The following is a 14,271-nucleotide window of genomic DNA, read 5'->3' as shown; positions in this document are numbered from 1 at the left end:
GCTCCTCCTTCCCTCCTGAGGCCACACTTCTTGTCCGTCCAGCCAAGACGAGGCCCTGGCTGGCTATAGAGTGTCCACCATAGACAGAGGGCGCTCTGGGGAGCCACGGGACTGGCTGACAAAGTCCGAAATAGGGCCCCTGTCCCAGGGTTCGAGCAGCACTGGCCAGGTGGGCACTGGAGGGGCCCTGCATCCTGGGAGGAGGAGCCTGGACCTGTGCGAGGGCGAAGGCACCTGGGAGAGGAACAGGTATCGGTGTGAGGCCGCGGAGCTGGAGTGACGGCAGACACTTTGCTTTCTGGGGAGTGTTTAGAATCTGCCCATTTCTTCCTGGACACCGGGACCCCACAGAGAGAGAGCACCCTGTGGTTCAGGCTCGGCTCTGAGGCCCACCCTGGACAGAGGCCCCTGAGGGTTTTCGGGAGGGTCAGGGCCCAGGAGAGCCCCACCCTCACTCAGCCGCTCTGTAAAGAGGTGAACTGGGCGGGCCTCTGTCCGGATTCTCCTGAGTGCCCCAGAGCCTGAAGCGTCAGTTGCCTCCTGCGACAGCTGGGGGGTGAGTGTCCGGTCCACGCTCCAGCTGGGGCTGCTGCTTCCCCAGAGAGCCCAGGGACAGCCCGGCCAGCTGTGTACGCTCTCCCACACCCCTCCTTGGTGTTCTGGCTGCTGGAGCACTCGCCATTGGGAGGCGATGCATGGGGGCCCTCACGTGGCTCGGGCAGTGCCGGGCCGGTTGTCCCACGTTTGCTGGTTTAGTAGGCGCCAGCTTTCTGCCACTTGCAAACAGCTCCAAAGTCACAGAAAAGCACGTTTTCCCGGCCACATCCCGACATCAGGTTGTCCAGTGAGTTCTCTGCTGCTGGGAGGTGGGGAATACCCCATGTGGGTAGAAGAAGTGAAGGTTTAACAGGGCGCGAGTGACGCCCGAGATTCTTGTCCCTGGGATTCTTCCACGAGAGTCAATGGCTTTTCCTCCTTGACGTTGACCCAGGGTCTAAAATAAACGTGAACACTCTACACAGTTCCCACGAGCTGCTGTTGCAAACCCAGATCCATGAGAGAAGCCCAGAGAGTGGGGTCCACTCAGTGTCCAGCACTCTCCGAGTCTAACCAGGACTCCGTGAGTTGCCTGGAACCAGAACTTCGTTCTCATCTGTGTGCTGAATATCCTGGGGTGGTCTGCCCGGGCCCTCACACGTCCCCCCATGGCCTTCCTGGGGCTGCTGTGGCCGCCTCGCACCTTCCTGCAGGGTTCAGACTCCTGCTCAGCTGCAGGGGTGGGGGCGGGGGGTGGAGCCACGGTAGACGGAGGTGCAGATGGCAGCCGGGAAAGTGTGTGCCCTGATGTGTGGTGCCTGCGAGCCGCGTCCTGTCCCGCTGCCTCCGTCCCCAGGGCCAGAAGGAGACTTTAGCCTCCCGTCTGCCGCTTTTCGTCACAGACACAAACCCGTTTGTGTTAAGCCCAGTCAGAGCTGCTTTTCATGCAGGAGGCAAACACGGCAGAGCGTGAGTCCAAGGTGCGGCTGCGCTGGGAGGACGCCGCCCAAGCTCCAGTGACAGCCGGGGCCGTGCCGCCTGGCGTGGGGCTTCTCGTCTGAAGGCCAAGCTGTGAAGCTTCACATGGACTGAGGTGGCAAGGGCAGCTGTGGACTCCCGGAGCTGCCGCGTGAGCTGGAGGCCTGGGCCACGGTCCTCACCTGTGCAATGATCCGTGGGTCAACAAAATGTTTTATAAGAAACAGACATGTGATTTGCTTTGGTTTCTTTTTTTTCTTTTCTTTTCCTCAAATTATAGTTATCAACAGTGCCTTTCTATATTTTCAGAGATGACATTTAAAATTCCAAGTGGGTCACGCGCAGTGGAGACGTGTGTTGTCTTTTAAAGTTTGCACATGCACGGGTTCCTCTTTGCAAGTGTTCCCAGGGCCTGATGGTCTGATCTGTGGCTGAACAGAGCCTGGCTGACGGGGGTGGGCTGATCAGTCCCCGTGAGGCCACAGAAGCAGAGCTCCTGGACCCTCGGCACGGAAAGCAGCCGGGCTCCTGGGGGGTGAAGAACGCGGCTCAGAGGACCCAAGGGGGCTGGGGAGGGGCGGATGAAGGTGACCCCGACCTTCTTGGCCCAGATGTAATGGCCGGAATGCCAGCTTGGTTCTGTGCCTGCAGCATGGCCCAGGTTGCTCTGGAAGCCGCCCAGAGATGTCTCTGCTTCCCCTGGGGAAGGCTGGCTTCCATCTCCCATCCACCGGCCTCGGAGCCAACAGTCCCGCCAGCCTGTGAGCCCGGTGTGCGGGGGACTCGTGTTCTGGCTTATTTGTGTCTCCTCTTTCTTGAGTCATAACTTCCTCCTCTGTTTCCTCATTTTCACTGGAGGTCTCCTCCTTGGTGTGTTCTGCAAATCAAGTGGGTCAGGGTGTTAAAGACAAAAATAAAGGAGGAAAGATGAGAAGAAAGCAGTCAGTCAAGTTACGTGTGAATTTTCTGATAAAAACAACCTTTCTGCAGCAGTGAGAGGTGGGAAAGTGACCTCTTCAAACCTGGGGAACGCCAGTGGCCTGAAGGAATCTTCCTTCCCGCGGGTGAGGCATCCGGGGCCGGGTCCGCAGCTCCGACTGGCTGAGGAACCTTCTTCCCTGCATGGTGAGGCGTCCGGGCCGGGTCCGCAGCTCCGACTGGCTGAGGAACCTTCTTCCCTGCATGGTGAGGCGTCCGGGCCGGGTCCGCAGCTCCGTGACTGAGGAACCTTCCTTCCCGCGGGTGAGGCTTCCGGGGCCGGGTCCGCAGCTCCGACTGACTGAGGAACCTTCCTCCCGGAGGGTGAGGTGTCCGGGCCGGGTCCGCAGCTCCGACTGACTGAGGAACCTTCCTTACGGAGGGTGAGGCTTCCGGGGCCGGGTCCGCAGCTCCGACTGACTGAAAAACCTTCTTCTCTGCATGGTGAGGCTTCCGGGGCCGGGTCCGCAGCTCCGACTGACTGAGGAACCTTCTTCCCAGAGGGTGAGGCGTCCGGGCCGGGTCCGCAGCTCCGTGACTGAGGAACCTTCCTTCCCGCGGGTGAGGCTTCCGGGGCCGGGTCCGCAGCTCCGACTGACTGAGGAACCTTCCTCCCGGAGGGTGAGGTGTCCGGGCCGGGTCCGCAGCTCCGACTGACTGAGGAACCTTCCTTACGGAGGGTGAGGCTTCCGGGGCCGGGTCCGCAGCTCCGACTGACTGAAAAACCTTCTTCTCTGCATGGTGAGGCTTCCGGGGCCGGGTCCGCAGCTCCGACTGACTGAGGAACCTTCTTCCCAGAGGGTGAGGCGTCCGGGCCGGGTCCGCAGCTCCGTGACTGAGGAACCTTCCTTCCCGCGGGTGAGGCTTCCGGGGCCGGGTCCGCAGCTCCGACTGACTGAGGAACCTTCCTCCCGGAGGGTGAGGTGTCCGGGCCGGGTCCGCAGCTCCGACTGACTGAGGAACCTTCCTTACGGAGGGTGAGGCTTCCGGGGCCGGGTCCGCAGCTCCGACTGACTGAAAAACCTTCTTCTCTGCATGGTGAGGCTTCCGGGGCCGGGTCCGCAGCTCCGACTGACTGAGGAACCTTCCTCCTGGAGGGTGAGGCGTCCGGGCCGGGTCCGCAGCTCCGACTGACTGAGGAACCTTCCTCCTGGAGGGTGAGGCGTCCGGGCCGGGTCCGCAGCTCCGACTGGCTGAGGAAGGAACACATATCCTCCTAGGTGCTTCGAGTCCTCCTCCTTCTCCTTTTTCCAGGTTCAAGCTCTTCCTTCCTTCTTTCCTTCCTTCCTCCCTCCCTCCCTCCCTCTTTCTCCTTCTTCATTCAGGTGCTTCTTCCTGGTTCTTCCTGGTTCTCTTTCTTGTTTTTTCGGGTTCTCTCTGTTTTACTTCCTGGTTCTGTGCCAACAAAGACTGATTTCCTGAGAGCCTGATGTATTCCCTCGTCTGCCTTTAAAATAATAACTGCCTCTACAGATCTGTCAACTTTTCACAGATGTGTTCCACGGGAAAGGCAGAAGGTAGAGAACACAGATGACCTGTAGTCGGCCTTACGTTTGTAAGGTGTGTTATGATTTTCTTCTTGGAGGGATAGATGGGCTAGTGAAGTTTTGAAGAGATTTGGAAAAAAAAGTGTTAAAATATCATAGACGCCTTCTTTCTAGACTGGTAGTTACTTGTTTAAAGTTCTTAATTTTCGGGAAGATGTGAGGTGGGATGAGAAGCTTTCCATCCGTGAGATGAAGGAAGTAGACTGTAGCCATTTTTAGTAATTTAGATATTAAACTAAAAAGCAGCCAGCTGAAAAGAACTCGGTACGGCTCTGAAATGTTCGTAAATGTTCTGAAATGTTCGACCATCCTTACGCCCTGTGACAGGCCCCTCCCATCTCCTGAACGGCCATTCCTGGTAGAGGCTGTGGGGTGAAACTGCAGCAGAGATAAACCCACCACAGGCGGGCTCACGTACTTCCTAACAGCTCAGAGCTCCGACACTCCCACAACCCGCCTGTGGGCCAGCACCTGATCCTGGTTCCCTTCAGGGTGGACTTTGCACGGGCCTGGCCTTGGGGAGCAGCTGCAGGCTCCTCCTCAGTCTCAGCTTCTGAGACTTGCCTTCCTGGGGGCACCGCCAGGAGCCTGGCCTTGACCTTGAGCCTGTCACCCTCCAGTGGGAGGTCTTCACCCTTCAGCTACCCGCCTTGTCTCCTTGGCGGTTTCGAAGGCACCTGGCCTTTCGGAAGGTGGGAAGTGAAGTGCTAGACTCAAGGGACTCCCCACACACCAGGTCTCTCGGGTCCCCCAGCCCAAGCTGGAGCAGGTCAGCCTTGGCCTCTCACTCAATTCAGGCACTGGGAACCTGCAGGATGCAGCAAACAGTGCCTCTGATGACCAAGAGTCAGCCCTGAATTGAGAGCCGGAAGGGGCTCTGTCCAGTCTCCTTTGAGAGCCTCCACCCTAATCACAGAAAGCCGGCGGCTCTCAGGTGACCACACAGGACACAGATGCTGACCAGCAGTGGTGCCACCAGCACAGGGCTGAGCACTGAGGGAGGGTGAGCTCATGCCGCCAGCTGCACCTAAATATTGCAATTGTGGAATGAAAGTAGCCACAAAGGCCAGACGACATCTTCATACCACACCCTATCCCACAGTAACCACACACCAGCCTGCACCACCCCATCCCACAAAAACCACACTATACCAGTCACACCAGCCAACCCCACAACCACCCTACACCAGCCCACACCAACCCATCCCACAGCAACCACACTATACCAGCCACACCACCCAACCCTACAACCACACTGCACCAGCCCATATCACCCCATCCCACAGCAACCACCCTACACCAGCCCACGCCACCCCATCCCACAAAAACCACACTATACCAGCCACACCACCCAACCCTACAACCACACTACACCAGCCCACACCACCCCATCCCACAGCAACCACCCTACACCAGCCCACACCACCACAAACCACAGCAACCACACTACACCAGCCCACACCATCCCATCCCACAGCAACCACCCTACACCAGCCCACACCACCACAAACCACAGCAACCACACTACACCAGCCACACTGCCCCTCCCACAGCAACCACACTGCACCAACGCACACCACCCCATCCCACAAAAACCACTCTACACCAGCCCGTATCACCCCATCCCACAGCAGCCACACTATACCAGCCACACTGCCCCCCCACAGCAACCATACTACACCAGCCCACACCACCCCATCCAACAAAAATCACCCTATACCAGCCACACCACCCAACCCTACAACCACACTACACCAGCCCACACCACCCCATCCCACAAAAACCACCCTACACCAGCCACACCACCCAACCCTACAACCACACTACACCAGCCACACCACACACCACACCACATCAGTCATGCCAATCTTATTATTCTGTTTAATTTCTGGCCACAAACAGTGTTACCAGGAGAGCGAGAGTCTGTGCTGAGTGTGAAGCCACCAGACTCACATTCTCTGAGGGAAATGGTCCCAGGGAAGGCAAAAGCTCCGCAGCTGTATCTAATTCCGAAGACTGACGGTTGGCTTTCCGCGAGAACAACTGTTCTCCGGGTTAAGTGTCAGGACTGCAGGTTACAGGGTGCAAAGGGACACCTGTTCCATTTCGCAGCCTGCTGGAACTTAAGTCCTGACGGCACCCCTTGCGGAGACAGAGGCAAGTTCACGTTTGCTTTTGCTTGTTAACGGTGGTGACGGAGACACAGCTTGTAGAAGGAGGTGCCCCAGCTTTAACCACTGGACATGTGGCCCGCAGGTCCTCCAGAGGGGAGCAAACTGTCCATCCTGTGGAGCACCATGGGCCGACAAACCAGCCTTTTGGGAGGACGGCCTGGCCCAGCCAACCTGCTGGACGGCAGCTCAGAATCCAGGGCTGGCTCATGCCTTTGTGCACGACTAGGAGCGGTGCCACCAAAGAATCTGACCCGTGACCTGTGCCCTATGCCCTTACACTTGGGAGCTCAGCAGTCAACTTGCCCCTGGCAGGGGTCAGGAGTCCCCCAGAGCGCAGCAATGGGACAGGCAGAGTCAGGGCCACCCTGCCCTGGCCACGGCCTCCAGGCTTCCTTCCCAAGACCCCACGGCCATGGGGTGAGCCTGCCCTGGTATCTACACTGTGAACTTGGAGACACATGCAGAAAAGTGCTGTACCAGATTGATGTAGCACAGGAGGGCAACACCACACACTTTCTGTCCCTTTCAGAGATTCTCTCAGGTGCAAATGTTACTTGTTGTGAATAAAAACCCAGTGAGCAGCTGAAATGCCACACTCTCCCCCACCTTCAGAAGCCCTTCTCCATTCATTGTCCTCTGTCAATGACAGCTTTCCATTTTGCAAATAAGGGCCTGAATTTGAGGCTGAAAAGCCACAGATCCTGCCAACTGGGAGGCCTGGGGCTGGGCTGGGTGTGGCACCTGTGGGACAACAGCAATGGTTCCTGAGGCTTGTGGGAGCCCGGGGGTGGGCAGGAGCCCTGGGGCCGGCCTGCTGCCCCCTGAGGTGCTGCCGGTGCTGGACACGCAACCTTGTCAGGTGTCTGCAAGGTAAGTGCGGAGGCCTCAGCCAGCCTCAGGGTGAAGCAGCCGCTGGAAGATGATACTGAATGTTGGCAAAGGCATCGCTCTTGCTTGGACATTTTGAATGGAACAAGAAGAAAATGAACAAGTGACTCAGACGGATGGCTCCTTACACAGCGAACACTGGGTCTGCTCCGAGGCACGCCAGCCGGCGTCTGTGGCAGCCGCACATTCTGGGGCCATTGGCATTCTCTGCACGTGCCCTGGGTCCCCACCGCCTGTCAGCTGCCCCTTACCAGCACACACAATGCATTGTGCACTCAGCTGTCAGCCCTTCCGGAGCCCAGATCTTCAGCAACTGCAGCAAAAGCTTGCTGGAGCCTCAGGGAGGGACTCAGGATGGGTCCCACTTGCCGCTCCAGCCAGCTGCCAGCCACGAGCCCCTTCCCGGTGAAACACCCTTCCCGTGCCTGTCGTGTGTGCGGCCGCCTTCTCTCCGCCACAGCCTCCACTGAAGCCCACCTATGTCTGTCCCCACTGCCTTTCATCAACTTTCTGATGGGAAGGGGCTGGCATGGTGGCGTGGGGGAGGCCTGGTGACCAGGCTGGAGGGGCCTGGGGTGGCAGGGACCTCAGCCCAGGCACAGACCGGGTTTTCACAGCACACGATGCCGGCTCTGCGGGAGGGACGTCACCTCCATTGATTAAATGATTCGACATTGCTGTATGCCTGCAACTCATTAGTATGACCAGCACCCAGCCACCGGGAGCAGAGGCACCAAGACATGGGCCTGTCCCCGGCCCCCACCCCATAGAGCCTCCCACCCCCGCACTGAGCCCGGACGGAAGCCCGGTCACCAGCTCACCACTCCACAACTTTTCCAGCCTGGGAGTCCCTGAACGGGTGGCGGCCCCCCCAGCGGCCCAGCCCCAGCTGCAGGACCCTCGGGACCCCCGTACTCACCATGAGCGCTGCAAAGTTACCGAAGCGTGAGCGCCGCGGGAGGAGGCGTCCAGGGGGAGGCGATCAGGTCGCGCCCTGCTCCCCGCCAGCCTCCATGGCCTCCGGAAGGTCAAAGTCCCAGACGGCGGCCAGGAGGTCGCGCTCCCGGGCCCCGGGCCTCAGGGTGACCGTGGCGGGGCGGGCGCAGTCCCGGAGCTGCTCCCATCTGCGAAGACAGCGGCGGTCAGCGGGGCGGGAGGAGGGTCCCCGCGAAGGGCAGCTCGCAGCCCCGACCCCGCCGGCGAGCAGCCGCGGCGCCTGTCGCTCCCTCCCCTCCGCGGGCGGCGTGGGGGCTGCGCCTGGGGCTGGTGGAGGCGGTGCCGGTGGGGACCGGGGGGAGGCGGGGGGCTCGGACCGAACGTGCCAGCGGCAGATGCGTCTCCTCCATGTTTAAAAATCAATCTGCGCCCCACTCCCGGCTCCGGAGCCAAACTCAACGATCTCGGGCTGCACAAAGCCAGAGGCGCGCGAGGCGTTTGCACCCGGAACGGGCACCGAGTGACCCGCCCGCCCCAGCCCGGCCGCGGCGCCTGCTCTGCCTGGATGTGGCTCGAGCTGCGGCCGGGCGCGCGGGGCGGGGGCCCTGGATTATCCGCTGCTCCTCCCGCCCCAGCGGAGCCGAAAGTTACTCGGAGCCTCTTTCCCCGCGGCCGGCGTCACCCCGGGGCGGGAGCGTTTCTGCCGAGCCACGGCCCCGCGCGTCCCTCCCGCCGCCCAGACCCGCGCCCAGACCCTCTCGTCCTTCCCACCTGCTGTGGCCTAAGCGGCTGCCGGGGCGGCCGGGCCGCGCTCCTGGAGACGGACGCGCTGCGCTCCCCCCGCCGGGGACCCGCTCTCCATTCGCGAGGGCAGCGGCCGAGCTGGGAGCCAGTTATCAACAGATTGCGGGGCTGCGGCGCCGGCCGGTGAGTCACAGCCCCGCGCACGGGCGGCCCCGGCCCGGCCAGCAGCGCCGCCGCCTCTGCGAGTAGCTCCCTGGGCGACAGGGGGGACCCAGGGCCGGAGGCAGGCGCGTAACCATGGGGACCGGGGCGGGCGATGGCGGCGGGCGGGCTCCTGCCGCAGGGTGGGGATGGCTCTTCCAGCCGGGCGGCCGCCGTCACACTGCAGAGCGCATTTAAAGAGACACCCGGCTCCGCGCTCGCGCCCCAGCACCAGACCCTCGCCTGAAAACGCCGGGGGGCGGACTGCACGACCCTGTGTTATTCCCAAAGGAGATCTCCATCCGTGGAGAAGCTGCAAGAACAGAAATATACACAAGAAAATGGATTTGGACGGAATTTTCCATCCTTTATTAACATTCTCGAGTCCAGATATGCCAGAACCGAGGTGCACCTGTCGTGAACCCGTCTGAGTGTGAGTCAGCAGGGCAGACGCAGCTGGTGTAGACAGACAGGGCCCGTGGCTGTGCTGAAAGGGTCCCTGTCCCTCCACCCCAACCCTCCTGCATCCTAGGCCACAGAGCCGGGCACCCAGAGCCAAGGTGAGTGTGGAGGCTGGGGTGCCAGGGGCCGAACAGCCCAGCCTCCCACCCGCAGCAAGGTGTGGGTTCTGTGCACAGCCCACAGGCCCCTATCCTGCCCCCAGGGGCCTCCTACCCCACAAGGTGGGTCCAAGTCCACTCCAGTTTTCGTCACAAGATCAGTTTTCTGGGGCACATGCTGGCCTGGTGGCAGCCTCAGCAAGAGTCTCAGGAACTGCCCTCGGTGTCCCACTTCTCCTCCACCTGTTCCATCCTTGGCCCTGGGTGACCCCACACCCCCTCCACTCATTCCCTCCTTGGCCCTGGATGACCCCACACCCCCTCCACCTGTTCTGTCCTTGGCCCTGGGTGACCCCACTCCCCCTCCACTCATTCCCTCCTTGGCCCTGGGTGACCCCACTCCCCCTCCACCTGTTCTGTCCTTGGCCTCCACCCTTGCATGGCTGCTTCTGCCCCAGGTTCTCTGACACTGGCACCTGTTCAGGGGATCCCCAGGCCCTGCTGCCATGGATTTTGAGGGGCCTGAAGGATGTACTAGTGGGGGGTTGTCATGAAGACTCACAGAGGTAGAATTAGATGCAGGGGTGACAGCACTCCGCTTCCCTTAGGGCCCCACTGCCCCATCTAGCTGGTGTCCCCAGAGCCCCTCTGTGGGGACACTGTGATGGGCCCTGAACTCTAGCTAAGGGACACAGGGTCCAGGCAGGCAATGGTCCAGTTCCCAGCTGGAGACACTCCAGGCACCCCAGACCCTGGCCGCCCTGACTCCCTGGACACTGTTCCCCTTGGAGCCTCAGAGCCCCCTGGTATCCCCTGGGTGATGGTCCTGGACAAGAGGGCTGGGAAGGGGAGGATTCTGCCCCCAGCGCCCCCAGGCCAGGGGTCTCCCTGGGCTCTGCCCTGATATCTTCCTCCTGCACCCAGCAGCTCCCACCACAGAGACTGCTCCAGGTGAGGGGTACCAAGTTGAGCACAGGTCAACCTGTCTTCCCGGGGGGCTCCTGGCACATCACGGTTGGGGCCCAGAGGAGGCCCCGGCTGGTGTGGGGGCCCTGGCTTGTTTCTTTCCCTGCACACAGACTCGAGCCCTGCCCCGAGTCCCATGGGGGCTTTGCGGGGGAACTTCTCAAAGGTGCTGTGGGGGCAGAGGGAGGTGGTGGAGCCAGCCAGGCTCTGGGAGGCCCTAGAGAACTCCCACTACCCCTCTCAGTCCCAGCTGGTTTTGGGCCCTGGACTGGGCCCCCACAGGCTCCAAAGGGAAAGATTGTCCAAGGGAAAGCCCTGAAGGCCGCTGGTATCTGGGTAGGACACACAGAAGGTTACCAGGTGCTGTGGGGGCCCTGGGGTCCGGCACTTGAGGCAGACAGGTCCACTGGCTTATGAATGCGCCCCTGCCCTCGCATGTGGTGGTTGGGACCCGGGAGGGCTCCCCCATTCCACACCCAGTGCTAACCCGGGTGAAGGAGAGGGATCCCGGGGGAGCTGGCACTGCCACATGTCCCAGAGCTGCCCTAGGGGAGAGTCTGTGGGGCCCAGTCTTGTGAGGGGTGGGGGTGCCGGGCGTCTCCTGCCCACTCACAGCTGCCCCCCTGGGCCCCTCCCCCGCTGCTCTGCCAGCCCCTTCCTGGAGCTGCCCTTGGAAGGCACCTGCTTCAGGCCTCATCTCTGGGGTGGTGCTGGGGACCGGGTGCTGTCTCCTGAACAGTCCCACATGGTGGCCTTGGTGGCTTGCCTGTGGATGGGGAAACTGAGGCACAGACAGTCTCGTGCCACCCTGGAGGATCATGCAGGCCTCTGGGTGGCATTCAGAAAGTGAGCTGGCGGCCATCTGCCCTGCAGCCAGGGGACGTCAGCACTTGCCCTGTCCCCAGATGTCACGGCCCCCGGCTCCCAGCCCCCGGCCCTCGGCCCTCTCTCTGCTGGCTGTTCATCAGCAAAGCCTCTACTTTCCGGACTGCAGGGTTGGCCGTGGCACTGGCTGGCCACAGGGCCCACCTTTCCAGTCCCGGCCAGAGGGAAGCGTCTTGTCCATGTTGCAGGCACATGGGTGAGGTGCCGCCTGCCTTCCTGACTCTTACCTCCCCAATAGAGGAAAACAAAAGAAAAAAGAAAAGACCAGGAAATGGAAATAAGGCAAAGAAGAATGAAATTTAAAACCCTAACAAACCCAAACAATGCTATTTCAAAATGTAAGTCCATGACGAGTCTCGTGGTGAAAAAGATGGAATTCCTAGCCAGGAAAACACCCCATGCTTGCCCCGTGGGTGTAGGTGCTCACCACGGCAGAGTCTATTTATGTGTTTATTAAGGTGTCTCACCAGGTATCGCCTGGATTCCACCAGAGTTGCAGAGCCGGAGGATACGTTCCTGTTTCCATGATGCATAGTTACATAGGTGAAGAGCTTTACTGCGAGGAATAGAGGAATCGAGGAGTCGGCTCACTCCATGAGGGACGCACGCAGGAGCTGCTGTTGCTGCCTCAGGCGTGATTCCTTCCTCCTCAGGGAGGCTCAGCTCCCCGCTGCAGCCAGGTGGGCCCACGCAGGCCTCCTTGGCCTATAGCGCAGACGGCCAAGTGCCGGTCATGGTCACCGCGTCTACACCACCCCTTTCTCAGCAGCAACTCCACGAGTGCTCGATGGAAAACTGCGGACAGCAGCCTTGCCAAGCGGACGCCCAGGGCCGGCCACTGCAGCCCCTCCAGCTGCGTCCTTCATCAGGGCAGCCTCCTCCCGGCTTCAGCACTGCAGGCAGCACACCAGCGAGGGGTGTGCCACGAAGCATCACCCACGGACGTGCCACGAAGGGTTATTCTTCTTTTGACTTTTTCTGATGGTTTAAAACTGTGAGAACACGCAGCTCACAGTCCACACGGAAGCAGGCACGTGGCTCCTGCCTCACTGTGGGAGGAAAGATGTTCTCAGAAGAAATGGCCGAGTTTGCAGAGGGTTTTTCGGAGGGCCAGGCAGTCTGAACGCAGCCCAGCTGGCCTTGGTGGAGATGGGGCTGGCACGGGGGGGGCAGTTCTTCCTGATACAAATCCTAACGCCTTCAACACTGACCTTCCAAAGAAACAGCTGCTGGACGTTGCCCTGACAGCACGGAGAACCCCACTTTTGAGGCAACTCTCGAGGGCTTTGTCATTTATTTGGCATCCGAGGCCCCAGCTCACAGGGTCTCGGGTGCACGGGACCCTCCAGCCCTTCCCACTGCTCTGCGATTCTGCCTACCTCCCGGAAAGGTCAGTTTGGGGTTCCATTAACTGGGGAACCTGGCCCCATTCACTGGGGAGGCTACTCGGACCTCCTCCGAAATGCTGGGGCCGTGGCCGAAACCTTGCCTCCTCCCAGGAGCCTTCGGCCCTCTTAGCAGTGGATGTGGGCTTCCTCCCTCTGAGGGGATCCTGCTGGACACAAGATGTGGGGTGCCCGTGGGTGGCCACCTGCTCCTGCCGCAGTCCCACCTCAGGGCCTGAGCTGCGGCTACTGCCTCTGCAGGGAAGGAACAATGGGGGCTGGGCCCACCCCTACCCAGAGAGTGGGCCGTGTTGCCTGCAAGGCCTCAGCCAGGGGACCACGCGTCTCCACATCTTGTGGCTTTGGGATCTGCAGGCTGTTTGTGGGAGAGCAGGAAACAGTCCCAGGGATGACGCTGCCTCAGGCAGGGTAACAGAGCTGGAGGTCAGGCCGACGCAGGAGGCTTAGGATGGTGATGGGTACCTTCCCTCGCCAGGGGTGAGCCCCCAGCCCCGCCTTCCCTCGCCGGGGGTGAGCCCCTCCCCAGCCCCGTCCTCCCTCACCGGGCGTGAGCCCCTCCCCAGCCCCGTCCTCCCTCGCCGGGCGTGAGCCCCCAGCCCCGTCCTCCCTCGCCAGGGGTGAGCCCCTCCCCAGCCCCGTCTTCCCTCGCCAGGCGTGAGCCCCCAGCCCCGTCCTCCCTTGCCGGGGGTGAGCCCCTCCCCAGCCCCGTCTTCCCTCGCCAGGGGTGAGCCTCCAGCACCGTCCTCCCTCGCCGGTGGTGAGCCCCTCCCCAGCCCGCGTTTGGAGGGCTGTGGCTGCTGGGGACTCGCGTGCGGAGCTCGCTGTGATCACTGAACTCTGGAGCAACAATGGCCTCATGTCACTGGTGTCTCGGGCAGGACCTGCCTCTTTTTGGAACACTTTTGAGAGTGTTCGTTTCCAGGCATTTGGTGGGGACTCTGAGAGCTTGAACTTAGAAGCCCACCGAGAGAGGAAATGGCGGCCTCCGGGGGTGGGAAGCCTGGCTGCCGAGAGCGGGACCCAGGGCCACCGTCCTCCCGAGACAGCGCGCAGCAGCCGCCACTCACCCAGCGGAATTAAAAACGGCTCTCTGGTTGCCACGGCAACCAGCCGTCTCCCCCCAGCGTCAATTTGAATTTGTGCAGACCATTCCTAGCCAAGATTCAAGCCAACAGATTCGTGCTTACCCTGAGGTGAAGCCTCGTTTGAGAACCAAATAATAAAATTAACAAACCTAAAATCTTCTCGCTGCTGCCTCTTTACTAAGCACTCAGCAGAGCCCCCGAGAGCACGCAGGGCAAGCACAGTCTCCCTCGGAGGCAGGAGGCCCTGGGGAACCTCACGTGGCTCCACTGACCACCACGTGTGGCGAACAGGCCCTTTGGCGCTTGTGGGTCCCCTGCAGAATGAGCCCCTCTGGTGGGTTTTACGTTGGAAGGCCTCACTGCACAGGGCCTGCGTCCAAGGTGCC

The 14,271-nt window shown here is 61.1% G+C and overlaps 3 protein-coding genes and 1 pseudogene across 3 annotated transcripts in view; 2 read left to right on the top strand and 2 right to left on the bottom strand.

The window, feature by feature from the left end:
* ADGRA1 (adhesion G protein-coupled receptor A1) overlaps window positions 1–2,347 on the bottom strand; it is a 37,651-nt gene extending 35,304 nt beyond the window's left edge. Inside the window, 1 exon segment of the mRNA XM_074003120.1 lies at window positions 1–2,347. Within this exon segment, the coding sequence (XP_073859221.1) occupies window positions 1–193 (193 nt within the window). The 5' untranslated portion in view covers window positions 194–2,347.
* Window positions 1,761–3,838, bottom strand: LOC135965214 (uncharacterized). The gene is made up of 2 exons (XM_065521659.2): window positions 2,496–3,838; window positions 1,761–2,392 (listed from the first exon to the last, which is right to left on the bottom strand). Exons 1-2 carry the CDS (start codon window positions 3,701–3,703, stop codon window positions 2,365–2,367), a joined length of 1,236 nt encoding a protein of 411 aa, XP_065377731.1. The 5' UTR covers window positions 3,704–3,838; the 3' UTR covers window positions 1,761–2,364.
* A 3,133-nt stretch (window positions 3,839–6,971) lies between these two features.
* Window positions 6,972–14,040, top strand: LOC141407630 (uncharacterized). Its single transcript, XM_074000861.1, has 3 exons — window positions 6,972–7,084; window positions 8,075–8,965; window positions 11,853–14,040. Exons 1-3 carry the CDS (start codon window positions 6,972–6,974, stop codon window positions 11,920–11,922), a joined length of 1,074 nt encoding a protein of 357 aa, XP_073856962.1. The 3' UTR covers window positions 11,923–14,040.
* On the top strand, window positions 10,365–11,656 carry LOC102143483 (uncharacterized; annotated as a pseudogene).
* Window positions 14,041–14,271: the final 231 nt, after the last annotated feature.

The sequence above is a fragment of the Macaca fascicularis genome, chromosome 9 (genome assembly GCF_037993035.2).
Source record: "Macaca fascicularis isolate 582-1 chromosome 9, T2T-MFA8v1.1".
In the NCBI taxonomy this organism is placed as follows: Eukaryota; Metazoa; Chordata; class Mammalia; order Primates; family Cercopithecidae; genus Macaca; species Macaca fascicularis.
Note: the sequence above shows the minus strand (reverse complement) of the source record. Positions and strands in the feature narration are given on the sequence as shown.